The 14,786-nt window shown below is 42.4% G+C and overlaps 1 protein-coding gene across 9 annotated transcripts in view; it reads left to right on the forward strand.

Moving 5' to 3' along the window:
* CACNA1G (calcium voltage-gated channel subunit alpha1 G) overlaps positions 1-14,786 on the forward strand; it is a 380,651-nt gene that overhangs the window by 246,561 nt on the left and 119,304 nt on the right. For all 9 annotated transcript variants that reach the window (XM_056550710.1, XM_056550708.1, XM_056550703.1 and 6 more), the window contains 6 exons: positions 2,167-2,290; positions 4,453-4,521; positions 7,044-7,228; positions 11,314-11,440; positions 13,415-13,540; positions 14,169-14,258. In XM_056550710.1, the coding sequence (XP_056406685.1) occupies positions 2,167-2,290; positions 4,453-4,521; positions 7,044-7,228; positions 11,314-11,440; positions 13,415-13,540; positions 14,169-14,258 (721 nt within the window). The remainder of the gene's footprint in view (positions 1-2,166; positions 2,291-4,452; positions 4,522-7,043; positions 7,229-11,313; positions 11,441-13,414; positions 13,541-14,168; positions 14,259-14,786) is intronic.

Below are 14,786 nucleotides of genomic sequence, written 5' to 3' on the forward strand. Positions count from 1 at the left end.
TGGGTGTGGGTGCGATGGGTGTGATTATACAGTCAGAGGGTGCGACCCTCCCTCTGGATAACCTGTAAGTTCATGCCAATCTGACTGATTTCTAAATTGACAGACAAATTATAAACCCTCATATTTAAGAAACGGGATGACATATGTAGAAAGTGGGAAAAAAAATTGTTTGATTTGGGAACCCTAAAATATAAAAAATCTCCATTTATTTGGGCTGGCAACTGGTCCTCTTCAAAGGTTTCCTCTTTAAAAGTGATGGCAAATTGCTAGGACATCATTCTAGAATTAGTGGGAGTCTGACCTGAAAATGAAGACTATGCGACACTGGATAGGCACTACATCCCCTTCAATGTTTTTCTAGTAATAAGGGCTGGTTGCAGTTCCTTGTACAGCTGGGCGGTGCAGAGTGCCCCTGTGCATGGAAAAACTAAAAAGGGACATAGCACTGGTTCTCTGTCAGAAGCGTTGGGGGTCTTAGAGGATATACACCCACTGACTGCAAAGTAATGGAATATTCAAGCAATATGCCTTTACTATATCAGATGGGAATAACCCTTTAAAGGGGTACTCCGCTTTGGAACAACGCCGGGAGTTTGTGATGTCATAGCCCCACCCCTCATGATGTCACGCCCCACCCTCTAAATGCAAGTCTATGGGAGGGGCGTCACGCCCCCTCCCATAGACTTGCATTGAGGGGGCGGGGACGTGACATCATGAGGGGCGGAGCTATGAGGTCACGAGCTCCTGGCGCCGGCTCTAAGCATTCGGAACATTTTGTTCCAAACGCTGAGCAGAGGAATACCCATTTAAAGGAGTATTCCATCCCCTAAAAACGTATACCTGTTACGCCGAGCGCTCCGGGTCCCCGCTCCTCCCCAGAGCGCTCGCAGCGTTCTCCCCTCTTCAGCGCCCCGGTCAGACCCGCTGACCGGGAGCGCTGCACTGACACTGACGACGGGGATGCGATTCGCATAGCGAATCGCATCCCAAGCCACTTACCTGTCCCGGTCCCCGGCTGTCACGTTCCGGCGCGCGGCTCCGCTCTCTAGGGCGCGCGCGCCAGCTCTCTGTGATTTAAAGGGCCAGTGCACCAATGATTGGTGCCTGGCCCAATCAGTCTAATTAGCTTCCACCTGCTCCCTGTCCATATAACCTCACTTCCCCTTCCCTTCCTGGCCGGATCTTGTTGCCTTGTGCCAGAGAAAGCGTTTAATGTATGTCCAAAGCCTGTGTTCCAGACCTTCTGCTGTTGCCCCTGACTACGACCCTTGCTGCCTGCCCCGACCTTCTGCTACGTCCGACCTTGCTCTTGCCTTGTCCTTTTGTACCGCGCCTTCTCAGCAGTCAGCGAGGTTGAGCCTTTGCTGGTGGATACGACCTGGTTGCTACCGCCGCAGCAAGACCATCCCGCTTTGCGGCGGGCTCTGGTGAATACCAGTAGCAACCTAGAACCGGTCCACCGACACGGTCCACGCCAATCCCTCGCTGACACAGAGGATCCACATCCAGCCTGCCGAATCCTAACAATACCTTATCCACAGGATAGGGGAAAAGTTTCCCAGAGGTAGGTCCCCCTAGATTTGGCTTCAGTCTCCCTGCTGTATGGAGTGGTTGGTCGGCCCGGTCTTTATGCATTGTCTATGGGCCAACCGAAGATACACTAGTATACACGAGTAGCTCCCGTATCTCCGGTGCTGCCATAGACAATGCATGCACTTAAGGTGCTGTACTCATGTATCTCCTGTGCCCCCATAGAAAAAGTGTTGTAAAAACCCCAAAATGAAAAATGCACAACAATCTGCTTCATTTTTTAACACCAGAAAGCTGGCGTACATAATGTAGTTAATTCCTTCCTATGACGACTACACAAGATTTGATGGGGATTTTTTATTTAGACATATAACATAAATTTCATTTTTTCTATTTTATGATGCTTTGAGCCAATAGAAAATGGCTGTAAAGTTACACATTATAGACTTTCAATTAGGAAACTGTTCTCTTTTCCATTTATTAGTATATTCTATAGGTACCACCAGCCTAACTAAACTAAGCAAAGAAATTCCATGATAGAATCTGTGTCTGGTGCCTTCTGTTTCTGTAGTATTAAAGAAAAAACAGCAGGTTCAGAAATAAATGCCCTGAAATATATATTTTTTTTTTCTACAGATTCCGCTTGATATGCAATAAAATCATCACCCATAGGATGTTTGATCACGTTGTTTTAGTCATTATATTTCTGAACTGCATTACTATTGCAATGGAAAGACCTAAAATAGAGCCGCATAGTGCCGTAAGTATATGTGAGAGCTGAAAGATATGTCTATGTGGCTGAGGCTGCATTCACATCTCGTTTTTTATGCTGGATCCGGCTGGGGGAGGGGAAAACCGGGCGCTACCGAACCCCAGCTGAATCAGCCCGTAAATCCATTTAATTTAATGAGCAGACTGGAGTCAAACGGTGACTCAGGTCGGCTCAGTTTTGACCCGTATCCAGTTTTGTGACCGGACCTAAAACCGTAGTACACTACGGTTTTGGTCCGGTTGGGTCATTAAAGTAAATGGATTTACAGGCTGATCCGGCTGGGGTACGGGAGCGCTCGGTTTTCCCCTCCCCCAGCTGGATCCGGCAACCGTATGTAAAAAACGAGATGTGAATGCAGCCTGAGCACCACCACTTGTATCATACAGAAAATCAACAACATGTGTTTTTTTAACCTGCGCTTTTCTCATCATTCCAAGTCATGGGATTATTTGATCACGTGATTCAAGGATTTCTATAGATGAATGTGAGAAAAACATGTCAGAAAAAAATGCAAACACACATTGTGCACATATGGGGTCTTTTTTTATGCATTTTTTTGAAAACTGCCTTGTGTAAAACTACCATACGGCTAAGTTTTCATGAAATGTATTAAAAAGGAATAGGACATATAAAGGAAGGACTTACACTTCTCCTCCCTTATGGATCCACTTCTGACTTTTGCTCAAAAGCTGCAGTGGCAGTATTCCAAAAACTACCAGAAAAAAAAACAAGTGGAAACTTAGCCTAAGGCTGGTGTCACACACATCAAGTTTATTGAAGAACTGAAGTTTATAAACCAAAGCCACAAATGGATCCAGCATTTTCCATTCCTATTACATACACTTCTGGCCTTGGCTCAAAAACTGCGGTGGCAGGTTTCCAAAGAACTTACATGTGTGACATTAGCCTTTTAGGCTTCCTTCACACTGCCATTGTGACACGGAAGTGCAACCCACGTCAAAGAAACGGGAGAATAAATACATTATGCAATGTCTTTCTTCCCCGCCACTCCCGTTAAAAAGCAAATAGTAAATGGGATCTGGCGGGAAAACACTGAAAAACTGAGAGAAATTGGTTTTTTTTATCCAGAAAAAAAATGTTTGCATAAAATCAATAGGGAAATATAAAATGGCAAACCTACTGTGTAATTTTTTTCTCTGTTCTGTTTTTTGGGTCAGTCGCAGTTTTCTTAAAATGTGGCATGCTTTAGCTATGATTTTGATTACCTAATATGCTCTGTGCATTACATTGAAAGGGGCAATCAGTGTGGTCACTGCCATTATTAAGCCATGGATCCACCGATAGAAACACAGAGAGGCAGCCAATGTACACTGCTCAGGAAAATAAAGGGAACACTAAGAGAACACATCCTAGATCTGAATGAATGAACTAATCGTATGAAATACTTTCGTCTTTACATAGTTGAATGTGCTGACAACAAAATCCCACAAAAATTATCAATGGAAATCAAATGTCTCAACCCATGGAGGTCTGGATATGGAGTCACACTCAAAATCACAGTGGAAAACCTCACTACAGGCTGATCCAACTTTGATGTACGAGCACGAGTCCGGATCTGTGCAGCTATGCTAAGCTGGAAAATGCTGTATGGCAGCGGAGGGAAGTAGGGATGCTACACATCCCTACTTCCCTCCGAGGATGCTGAAACTGTGGCGTTTTTGCTTAAAAAAATTCCATAGTATCAGCATGCTGAGATTTGGCAAAACTGCCAGATCGCAGCAAAATGCTGCGGTCAGGGAAAGAACGCCAAAACCAAAAACACAAAGTGGGCTATGCGTTTTGCATTTCCCTATTGATTCCCTGCTAACATTTGGCCACAGCGATTTATCCCACGGAAAACTCCCCCCCCCCCCCCTCCCACAAAAAAAAAAAACAAGTGTAAACCTAGCCTAAGGCACCTGCATTGTGGCATTACTCGGTTATTCCTCCTGGAAATAACTAAAAACGTAGAGGGATGTGGGATTGCAAAATGTTACACTGTCCAATCCCTGCCCCACAGTCAATCATACATTTCATGTGTAGATATGTTGCTTTGTTTGGGGTGGTTTTTCTCATTGATTCCAGGGTGAAAACCTTTACGGTTGTGCTTTTTTCAGAGTGAATGTAATATTCATATGTATCTGTTTCAGGAAAGAATATTTCTGACCTTATCCAACTACATATTTACACTAATATTTCTGGCAGAAATGACAGTAAAGGTAAGAAGAGCCTAATGCTCCTATTCTATATTGTATTTGGATGCATTCATTTTTACCTTCCCATTTTGCTCACTACCCGTTTCTCTTCATTCTGTAAGCTCATGTGATTATATATGAAGGTTCCAGGGCAGAACTATTAGCTCTGGGATTTTCATATATAATTTAATCTACATAGAAGGATATTTATCAAGCTCCGTAGTAGATTTTTTTTTGTTTATTCCAACGCATATTTCTGAGATCTGCTCACGTAGTAATTATTATTTTTTTTACTTTGCAGTGGTCATGTATTTACCAAATGCGATAGTCGCTATTTAATAAGAAAAAAAAGTTGCATCTCCATTTAAAAGTTGCTTATGTATTCCAGGTCCAACCTGGCTTACAGAAAGTGCATACATCCGCAGAAAACTAAATCAACACCCACTTAAACAACTGTACTTGTTCTGCATCATGCCATGCCACGTGTCAGGTGGCGGTGAATGAAGCCAACATGCGGGACATGTCGGCTTCATTCATTCACTGCCGCCGGTTCCCGACATGTCCCGCTGCTGCCCTGCTTCAAGAAGAGGAGGAGCAGGCAGCAGGAGGGGGAAAAAGTACACGGGGCCAATTAATTATTATAAACACATTGGGGCCAATAAATTATTATAAACATACATGGGGGCATAAATTTGGGGGACAAAGTGGTAGTTTAAAAACCCTGCCAGGAGCCCTGAATGGCTCCTTGGTGCCGGCCATTCAGGGCTTCCAGCGGGGGATTTAAAAATGAAAGTTTACACAATAGTATATACATTGCAGGGGAGCGGAGCCTGCTTTATAACTGCTGATTGCATCGGGTATCAGAAGTGAGACCCGGCGCGATCAGTCCCTTATCCCCTGTACTGCTACCCCCAACATGGAACAGACTCTGTTCCATGATGGGGGTAGTAGTACAAACACTAATGTAGCCTCCCCAGCCACCTGCAGACTCCCACAGCCAGGGAATTACTATTCCCATCATGGAAAGGAGTCTGTTCCATGATGGGAGTAGTAGTAGCCATACATTCAGACACACACATTCACAGAACTTTGGCTATTAACATAAGAGAAACATTTTCTGCTTAAAAAAAATGCTTTTGTAAGAGGGTTTCCCGGTTTTTGCTTACATGTGAGTTATTTATCAAGGTCCTGCGACAATTTGATAAATAGGTCGCATATAAGCAAAAGTAAGTTAAAAAAAAAATTGTCATATAAAAGCCATAAATCTCCTTCATAATGATTACGTCTGTATGTCCCAGTGTACCACATTTACAGGACTTTAAATGCAATTACAGTTCCCATGGGTAGAGCGGGTATTGGCCAGAATCTGGCTTTTACTCCATTGCTGTGTTTTTTTTTTTGTGCTGTTAACAGTCTTTCTTGTTACACATTCTGTTTAAGGGTACGTTCACACATACAGGATCCTGCGCACATTTGATGCGCAGGATTTGTAACAGACGATTAGAATCTGTGCTCAGTCATTTAGTTTACATTGAAATCTGCAGCAGAAAATCCTGCGCATCAAATCTGCATACGTGTGAACGTACCCTAATGCTAAGTCCCACTTCATTTTTGTTTTTTTTTAGCCTCCCTTCCTAGTCCTTATTTTGGTACAGAATTTTTACCAGAACTGGGTCCAAAACACCAAAAAAGATGACATTTTTCTTTGTCAGTTCAACTTCTGATTTTGATAAAATGCACAGGGAGAGATTGGCCCCATCCTAATATCAAGGGTCACAGAGGTCTGACACCTCCTGCAATCAGACACTTATCCCCTGTTCTGAAGTACCCCTTTAACATTGAGATTAGCCTAGTTTCGCACCTGCATATGCCTTCTCCGCCTGCTTTTTGTTTGTCTGATCTGTTCTGTCATCAGAAAAAGGACAATTAAATGATCACATTGACTTCAGTTGGTCATTTTTTGTATCAGTTCATCTCAATTTACATCCATTTTATTTGTTTTCAATTTCATTAAAGGGGTACTCCGCTGCTCAGCGTGTGGAACAAACTGTTCCGAACGCTGGAGTCGGCGCCGGGAGCTCATGACACCATAGCCCTGCCCCCTCATGATGTCACGCCCTGCCCCCTCAATGCAAGTCTATGGGAGGGGGCGTGACGGCTCTCACGCCCCCTCCCATAGACTTGCATTGAGGGGTGGAGCGTGATCTCATGAGGGGGCGGGGCTATGACATCACGAGCTCCCGACACCGGCTCCAGCGTTCAGAACAGTTTGTTCCAAACGCTGAGCAGCGGAGTACCCCTTTAAAGGGGAAAAAAGTGGCATGCATTATACTCATATAAAACAGGCAACAATCAGAAATGAAATATCCCAAAAAAATATTAAATTGAAGAGTATGATAAGGAAATAAATAAAAAACTGCTCCATAGTGCCATCCAGCTCCACATGTCAATTTATTCAGGCTTCTAGTACAGGGACCGGTCCTTCTTGGTGTGGGAAAGTGTTCAAGAAGATTCTTTTAATGTCTCATTTCTTTGCTTCTTTGCAGGTGGTGGCGCTCAACTTGTGTTTTGGGGGCAAAGCTTATCTGAGAAGTAGTTGGAATATTCTAGATGGAATGCTTGTTTTAATTTCAGTCATTGACATCCTTGTGTCAATGGTTTCTGATAGTGGAACCAAGATTCTGGGAATGTTACGAGTACTGAGACTTCTTAGGACTTTAAGACCTCTCCGGTAAGTCATGTCATGGATAAGTATTCTCCAATCTACCTGGTGCATATTGTAGGAAACAGATTTCACCCAACCCAAGTAGACTTACAATATTTTTACCTTGGAGATGCTTGTGGCTAAAGATACAGAAGGTAAATAGAATCTACTGAAATGTTTATCTATGTGGAAAATGTCGGACAGTCATTCGGGGAGATTCATCAAGACCTGTGTAGAGGAAGAATGGTGCAGTTGCCCAAAACAACCAATCAGATCGCTTCTTTCATTTTTTCAGAGGCCTTTATAAAAATGAAGGAAGCCATCTGATTGGTTGCTATGGGCAACTGCACCACTCTGCCTTTACACGGGTTTTGATAAATCGAGCCCATAGGCCGAGACTTACTAAATGAATTCATAGACAATGTAAATTTAGACTAGACAGTCTTAGAGTGCACCAGATTTATCACAGGTAAATCTGCTCTTAAACTGTTGTATTTAAAGACTGTCTAGTCTAACTTTAGACCAACTATTAGCTGGCTTAATCTTTACCAGAATCTTCTGGCGCATTTTTGGTGCACATTTTTGCCTCTTAAAGGGGTACTCCTCCCATAAACATCTTATCCCCTATCCAAAGGATAGGGGATAAGATGTCTGATCACGGGGGTCCTGCCACTGGGGATCTCTCTCTGCTGCATCCGGCGTTTGTTTAGAGCATCGGGTGAAGCGCCGGAGACTCGTGACGTCACCGTCACGCCCCCTCCCATAGACTTGCATTGAGGGGGTGTCTGTGACATGATGAACAGGGCGTGACCGTGACATCATGAGCCTCCGCCCCGCATTGCCAGTCATCCGGCACGGAGCGAAGTTCGCTCCGTGCACCAGATGTCTGGGGTGCTGCAGCAGAGTTCCCAGGAGTCCCCAGAGGCAGGACCCCTGCGATCAGACATCTTATCCCCATTCCTTTGGATAGGGGATAAGTTGGGAGATTTATCAAAACCTGTGTAGAGGAAGAGTGAAGCAGCCCATAGCAACCAATCAGATAGCTTCTTTCATTTTTAAAGAGTCCTGTGAAAAATGAAAGAAACAATCTGATTGGTTGCTATGGGCAACTGCACCGCTCTTCCTCTACACAGGTTTTGATAAATCTCCCCCAAGATGTCTAGGGGCAGAATACCCCTTTATAAGCCTTTTACTAAAGCCACAACCCTGAAGCCACTCTACTTTATCAACAGCATGAAAAAGTGTTGAAAATTGTCTAAAACAGATAATAAATAGTTTATTATCATCATTATCATTAATAGTCTTATTGTACAGGTTTATTTTTTTGGCGTAAATTACGGTTACATATCAGGTGGCTGTACGTATTAAGGGTCAGTTTTTATTCCTTGTTTCTGAAATATTGTGTTTTGCCCATTTTCAAGTGGTATTACACATAATGAATTCATGGCATTATAACAGTAGGTTCTAGTAGAAAACATCCAGCCTACTGGTCCTAATAAGTAACTTGACAATGGGTGCACAGAAGGTGAGAATCCATGTGAAAGAAAGTAATAGCTGGGATTCCCTGAACCAGTAGATGAGTAAATGCTTCAGATAAGAAGTCAGCAAGAAACAGAGGAACCAATGAGGACCAGATGTTCCATGGTATGGGGAAATCCAGCTCTGACATCATCACATTTATGAAGAAGTCCAGTATAGCTCTATATAAACTAGGAGTTAACTCCTGAGTAAATATGTGTAGAATGTCCTGACATTTATTATGGTGCCTGGTACTCCTAATTTATTGAGTACTTCCAAGCCATTTGCCATTCTGAGGGCAAAGTAAGGTCCAGTCTGCCTTAAAGGGTACCTCTCATCAAAAAAACTTTTGATATATTATAGATTAATGTATGCAGAATAACTTCACAATTGCATGTTATTAAAAAATATGCTTCTTTCTATTTCATTTTCCACTTTGAAGAATTGACCACTAGGGGTCTCCCTACCAGTCCTGGCAGCAAGCATTTCAGACTCATGCTGGAGTCCTAAACACTCAGAGCTGCCAGTCTGCTTTGTTCACAAAGGAGAACACTCAGAGCTGCCAGCCTGCTTTGTTCACAGCCTGTTTGGCTGTGAACAAAGCAGGTTGGCAGCTCTGAGTGTTTAGGACTCCAGCATGAGTCAGAAATGCTTGCTGACAGGACTGATCGGGGAAAATACAATAGAAAGAAGCATATTTTTCAGTAACATGCTATTGGAAAGTTATTCAACATTCATTAATCTAAAATATATCAAAAGTTTATTTGATGAGAGGTACCCTTTAATGTGTCTAATACATTGCTAGTGTTGTTTGAAATTTGTTCTATTAACTAGGTAGGACTTTATAAAATCACAATGCACAGTGCATTAGGCTGTAAGGATATATATTACTTATTGACTTTGTTCTCTCACTTATAATTATCCTATGGTTACATAGTTAACAAAGTTGAAAAAAGACCAGAATCCATCAAGTTCAACCTATATCTCTACTGTGTCCCTACTGCGTTGATCCAGAGAAAGGCAAAAAAATGCTTATGAAGCTGATGCCAATTGCCCCATATCAGGAAGCAAAATTCTGTCCCAGGTTAACACATAAGTACAGTATGTTTGTCTTTAGTTTTTTAGTTATCAATATTTCCAACTATGTTTCCAGAAGGAATGCCCTTGGTAAAACGTAAGGAATTAAAGGGGTACTCGTGTGCTTAGCATTTGGAACAAACTGTTCGGAACGCTGGAGTCGGGAGCCCCCTCCCATAGACTTGCATTGAGGGGGTGGGGCGTGATGTCATGAGAGGGCGGGGCTATGATGTCACGAGCTCCCGATGCCGTTTCCAGCGTTCGGAACAGTTTGTTCCAAACGCTGAGCAACGGAGTACCCCTTTAATATACACTTTTGACATGTCATCCAGACATGTCAAAAGTTTAGATCGCATTGGGTCTCAGTCCTGAGATCTGCTGTGATCGGGAGTTGTAGCCGCTTGAAGCAAACAGTAATGCACCAAAATGCACACCTGGACACTTGATCCCACGGATCCACTCTGTTATAGTATATAGAACACATCAGTTGGATCAGCCAGGCTGCGCAGTCAAGCGTATGCTTTATCTGGTAATATTTCTCAATCGCAACAAGTCTCAGGACTGAGACCCGTTGCGATTTAAACTTTTGGCATGTCTGGACAACCTCCATCTGAACCATGACTAATCTCTGTAGAGTTTCTGCCTAGATGTCTTCTTCTTCTTGCTTTTTTCAGAATACATCCCGTTGCCCCTTTAACAGTACCATCGTTCTGCTTCCCCCAATACTGTAAATGCTGCTGCCTCCTGTGGTCTTATGACTACTATACCCGCTAAAAGATAATGCCCCAGATGTAACAGTGCCCCCTTATGGCCCTCTACAATATTACCCCCTTTTTGGGCCATACACTAATAATGCCCCTATAGTGCCTCCCTTACAGTAATTTTGCCCCTTTACTGCCCTTACTCTGTGATAGTGCCCCCTAAGTGTCTCCATACAGTAAAAATGCCCCTGAAAACAAAAAAAAATGATGAACACAGAGTAGCTCTGTATTAGAATAAAGAGTTGTATTAGTATTGACCTGAATATGCCCTATTTAAATTAGTACACAATCAATAACATTGATTTTAAAGGATGAGTTTACACATTGCACTTAACTTAAAGGGGTATTCCGCTCAGCGTTTGGAACAAACTATTCCGAATGCTGGAGCCGGCTCCGGGAGCTCGTGATGTCATAGCCCCGCCCCTCAATGCAAGTCTACGGCCATCACGCCCACCTCCCATAGACTTGTATTGAGGGGGTGGACATGAAATCATGAGGGGGCAGGGCTATGATGTCACAAGCTCCCGGTGCCGGCTCCAGCGTTCGGAAAAGTTTGTTCCAAACACTGAGCAGCGGAATACCCCTTTAACTTTTTGCCTTTATATTTCCAAGATCATGAGAAAATTATGTTTTCACCTAATCGTTGCAAAATTGTTACTTGAGAACCCATTTTAATAAACCTGATATTATGGCTGGTGAGTTACATTTATTTTGTGAAAGTAAATTTAAATTTATTATTTGTTCTCTTTAATGCAGGGTTATAAGTCGTGCTCAAGGGCTGAAACTTGTGGTTGAAACTTTAATGTCATCCTTGAAACCCATTGGAAATATTGTGGTGATCTGCTGTGCATTCTTCATCATATTTGGAATCCTTGGTGTTCAGGTATTTTAGATTTTGGTAAATACAATCAAACAAGGAATAGTAACTAATGAATTGAATGCATAGGTGATAAATTGTAGGAGTCTTACCGCTGAGACCCCACTGACCGATAACAGAGAAGTCCACAAATTTACCATGTAAGCCCTAAGCAGTGAATAGGTGAAAAATCCTTCAATATAAAAAGGTATCAAAGTGGATATTCCAGCTATTGATATTTTGATTCAGTCAGCTCACGCCCAATATGTCCAGCTTGAAGTGATTGGATGTGCTGCACAAGTGCAGAAGCCAATATATAGAGAATAATGTGTAGAGCTCCAAGTATCCCATAAAAGGTCAGTTTATTGCAGATCCATTAAAAAACTTAATGGTACACACATCACCTTTTAGTCATAAGCCATTGTTCATACAAACTTATGACTAAGGGTTTATCCCCGAAATGCGCTGGCCATTCTTATTTATTTGCATATTCATGGCATAAGTGATAGATGTTAGATGGATTGGTAGAGGCTGGACAATTGAGATCACCGCTGATCACTAAAAAAAGTTAACCATAGCTCCATGTCCCTTTTCTCCAGTGCATTCATGGTGAGCAGAAGTAGTATGGAATTGTAGTTCAGCATGCATACCATTGCTTTATGCAACCTTGCCTAATATGCATCTGTACAAAATGCACAAGTGAGGTTGGATACAGAGGCGCCATTCGCACTGCATGTGCCCTATGATTTCATGCGGTTGCATAGGATTGTAACCCGCTGATGTGTTTATTTACTATTCATTCTTTGTAATATTGTCCTATTGTAACACTCACAGTAGTAGAGGATCCACTGTACTTGTGTGGAGGATGACCTAGGCCATACCAGGGAGTGGAGTGTAAGGTGCCGCTGGTTTTCACCAGAGCCTGCCGCAAAGCGGGATTGTCTTGCTGCGGCAAGCGACACCCAGGTCCCTACCCCTGGTACGACTCGTCCACACAGGTTGCTGAGATGTAACAAATAACAGAAGGGAGATGGCAACTCAATTTCAGGATAGCAGAAGGTCAAGGCAAGCGGCACAGGTGCGTGGTCAGGAATGTAGCAGGAGGTCAATAGGCAGGCGGAACAGGATTAAGGTCAGGTCACTGAGCAGAAGGTCAGAACACAGCAGGGCAAACACAATAACGCTTTCTCTAAGGCTCTAGGCAAACAAAGATCCGGCAAGGAGTGGTGGGAGGAGCAGATACTTATAACAGAGGTACAGGTGCAACTGAAAATTAAGGGCACACTGGCCTTTTAAAATCGCATAGCACCGGTGCGCGAGTGCCCTAAAGGACGGGGATGCGCACACCGGCGATGCGCATGCAGAGAGGAGCAGGAGAAAGCATGGGGTGAGGAGATGACTGGGACTGGCATGCGGACGTGTCCCGCACAGCGAGTTCCGGAGCCGCTGGTGACAGGCGGAGGGGAGTGCTCACGGTTAGAATGAGAGACCGGAGCGCTGCCCGTACCACCTATTCAGGAATACATTGTAAGAATATTTTTTCTTACCCTAGCTGCCATTATGTATTAGATCAGATTACACTATATTCCATTGGTATATTATTACTGTTTACGTCACACATCATCTGTCTACTACCTTTTGCTGTGGAGGGCATTCAGGTGCGATAAAATAAATCCCTATGGCTCTCAGTATTCCTTTATTTTTCCTTCTTCTGTGTGGCTAAAATCATTTTTAAACACATTAACTTTTTTAAAACAATGAAATAAAAAATGTATTTTATTTTCCCTATACTATTGTCCATGAGTGCTTTTCTGTAGGTTAAAATGTAGAAACAGTCCTCTAGTAATAGGGGCTCGTAGACCTGAGTCGCCTTTTTACAAGGCTGGAATACCTTATTAACATAAATGAATAGCTTTTCTTATTATGGAATGATTGGTGATATACTATGTAGACATGGCTTGTGCTAATAGTAATTCAGTTAATACATTTATTTCATTTCAGCTCTTCAAAGGAAAATTTTTTTACTGCTTGGGAGAGGATACAAAAAATATCACAAATAAATCTGACTGTCTCAATGCTAGATACAAGTGGGCCCGACATAAATACAATTTTGACAATCTTGGTCAGGTGCGTAGAACAACATATCATTTATCAATATGGATTTTATAATATTGAAAAACCATGCAGTTCTTTTATCCAATAAGTTACTCCTATGTATGTAATATATTTAAGTATTCAAAGACACAATATTATTTTATATCAATAATGGAAAATAAAAATGAGCTTTACTATTGCATACAGTGCCTTGCATAAGCATTCACCCCCTTTCTACATTTTGTTATGGTATAAGTACAAATTCGAAATGAAAAGTGTTGAGTGCATATGTATTCACCCCCTTTACTATGAAACCCTTAAAAGGGGTACTCCGCGGCTCAGCGTTTGTAACAAACTGTTCCGAACTCTGGAGTTGGCAGCTCGTGACATCATAGCCCCACCCCCTCATGATGTCACGCCCCACCCCCTCAATGCAAGTCTATGGGAGGGGGCATGACATCCGTCAGTGCCCCCTCCCATAGACTTGCATCGAGGGGGTGGGGCATGACATCATGCGGGGACGGGGCTATGACATCACGAGCTCCCAGCACCGACTCCAGCGTTCGGAACAGTTTGTTCCAAACTCTGAGCAGTGGAGTAGCCCTTTAAGGACTGCATTGATTGGTACTAAGCATACTGTTTATCATTTGTATCTTAATAGGCATTAATGTCTTTGTTTGTCCTGGCATCCAAAGATGGATGGGTTGACATCATGTATGACGGACTGGATGCCGTTGGGGTAGACCAACAGGTACTATATTATCAAATGTGTCTGGACTTCCTATGCAGCTCTATTATTTACTTGAATATGACATATAGATTTACATAAAATATTACTTCTATTCTACATCTGGCTAAGACTTATGAACTGGTGGAACTAAATTTCCAACTTGTTTTTAAGGCTGTGCCTACACTATGTGCGCTACAATATGTCAGACATATATATTTTTATATATATATATATATATATATATATATATATATATATATAAAAAGCAAAATCATCACTGGACTAATACGGCTACTCCTAACTAATCTATATATTTATATATATATATATATATATGTTTATTTTAAGATACAGGATGTCTTTCTATAGCTTGAATATGTTTGTCAGACCCATCAACACATGTAAAATTTCCCTTTATCACCATTACAGCCTGGGACAAACACTTTCAGTTTTCCTTCCAGGATGTGATATGTGTAATTGCAGAGTAAATAGCAGATCTCCTAATCCAATTGTACCAGAATTCTGAGTCACCTGGAGCACGTCTTATGT

This window comes from Hyla sarda, chromosome 13, assembly GCF_029499605.1.
Source record: "Hyla sarda isolate aHylSar1 chromosome 13, aHylSar1.hap1, whole genome shotgun sequence".
NCBI classification, from domain to species: Eukaryota; Metazoa; Chordata; class Amphibia; order Anura; family Hylidae; genus Hyla; species Hyla sarda.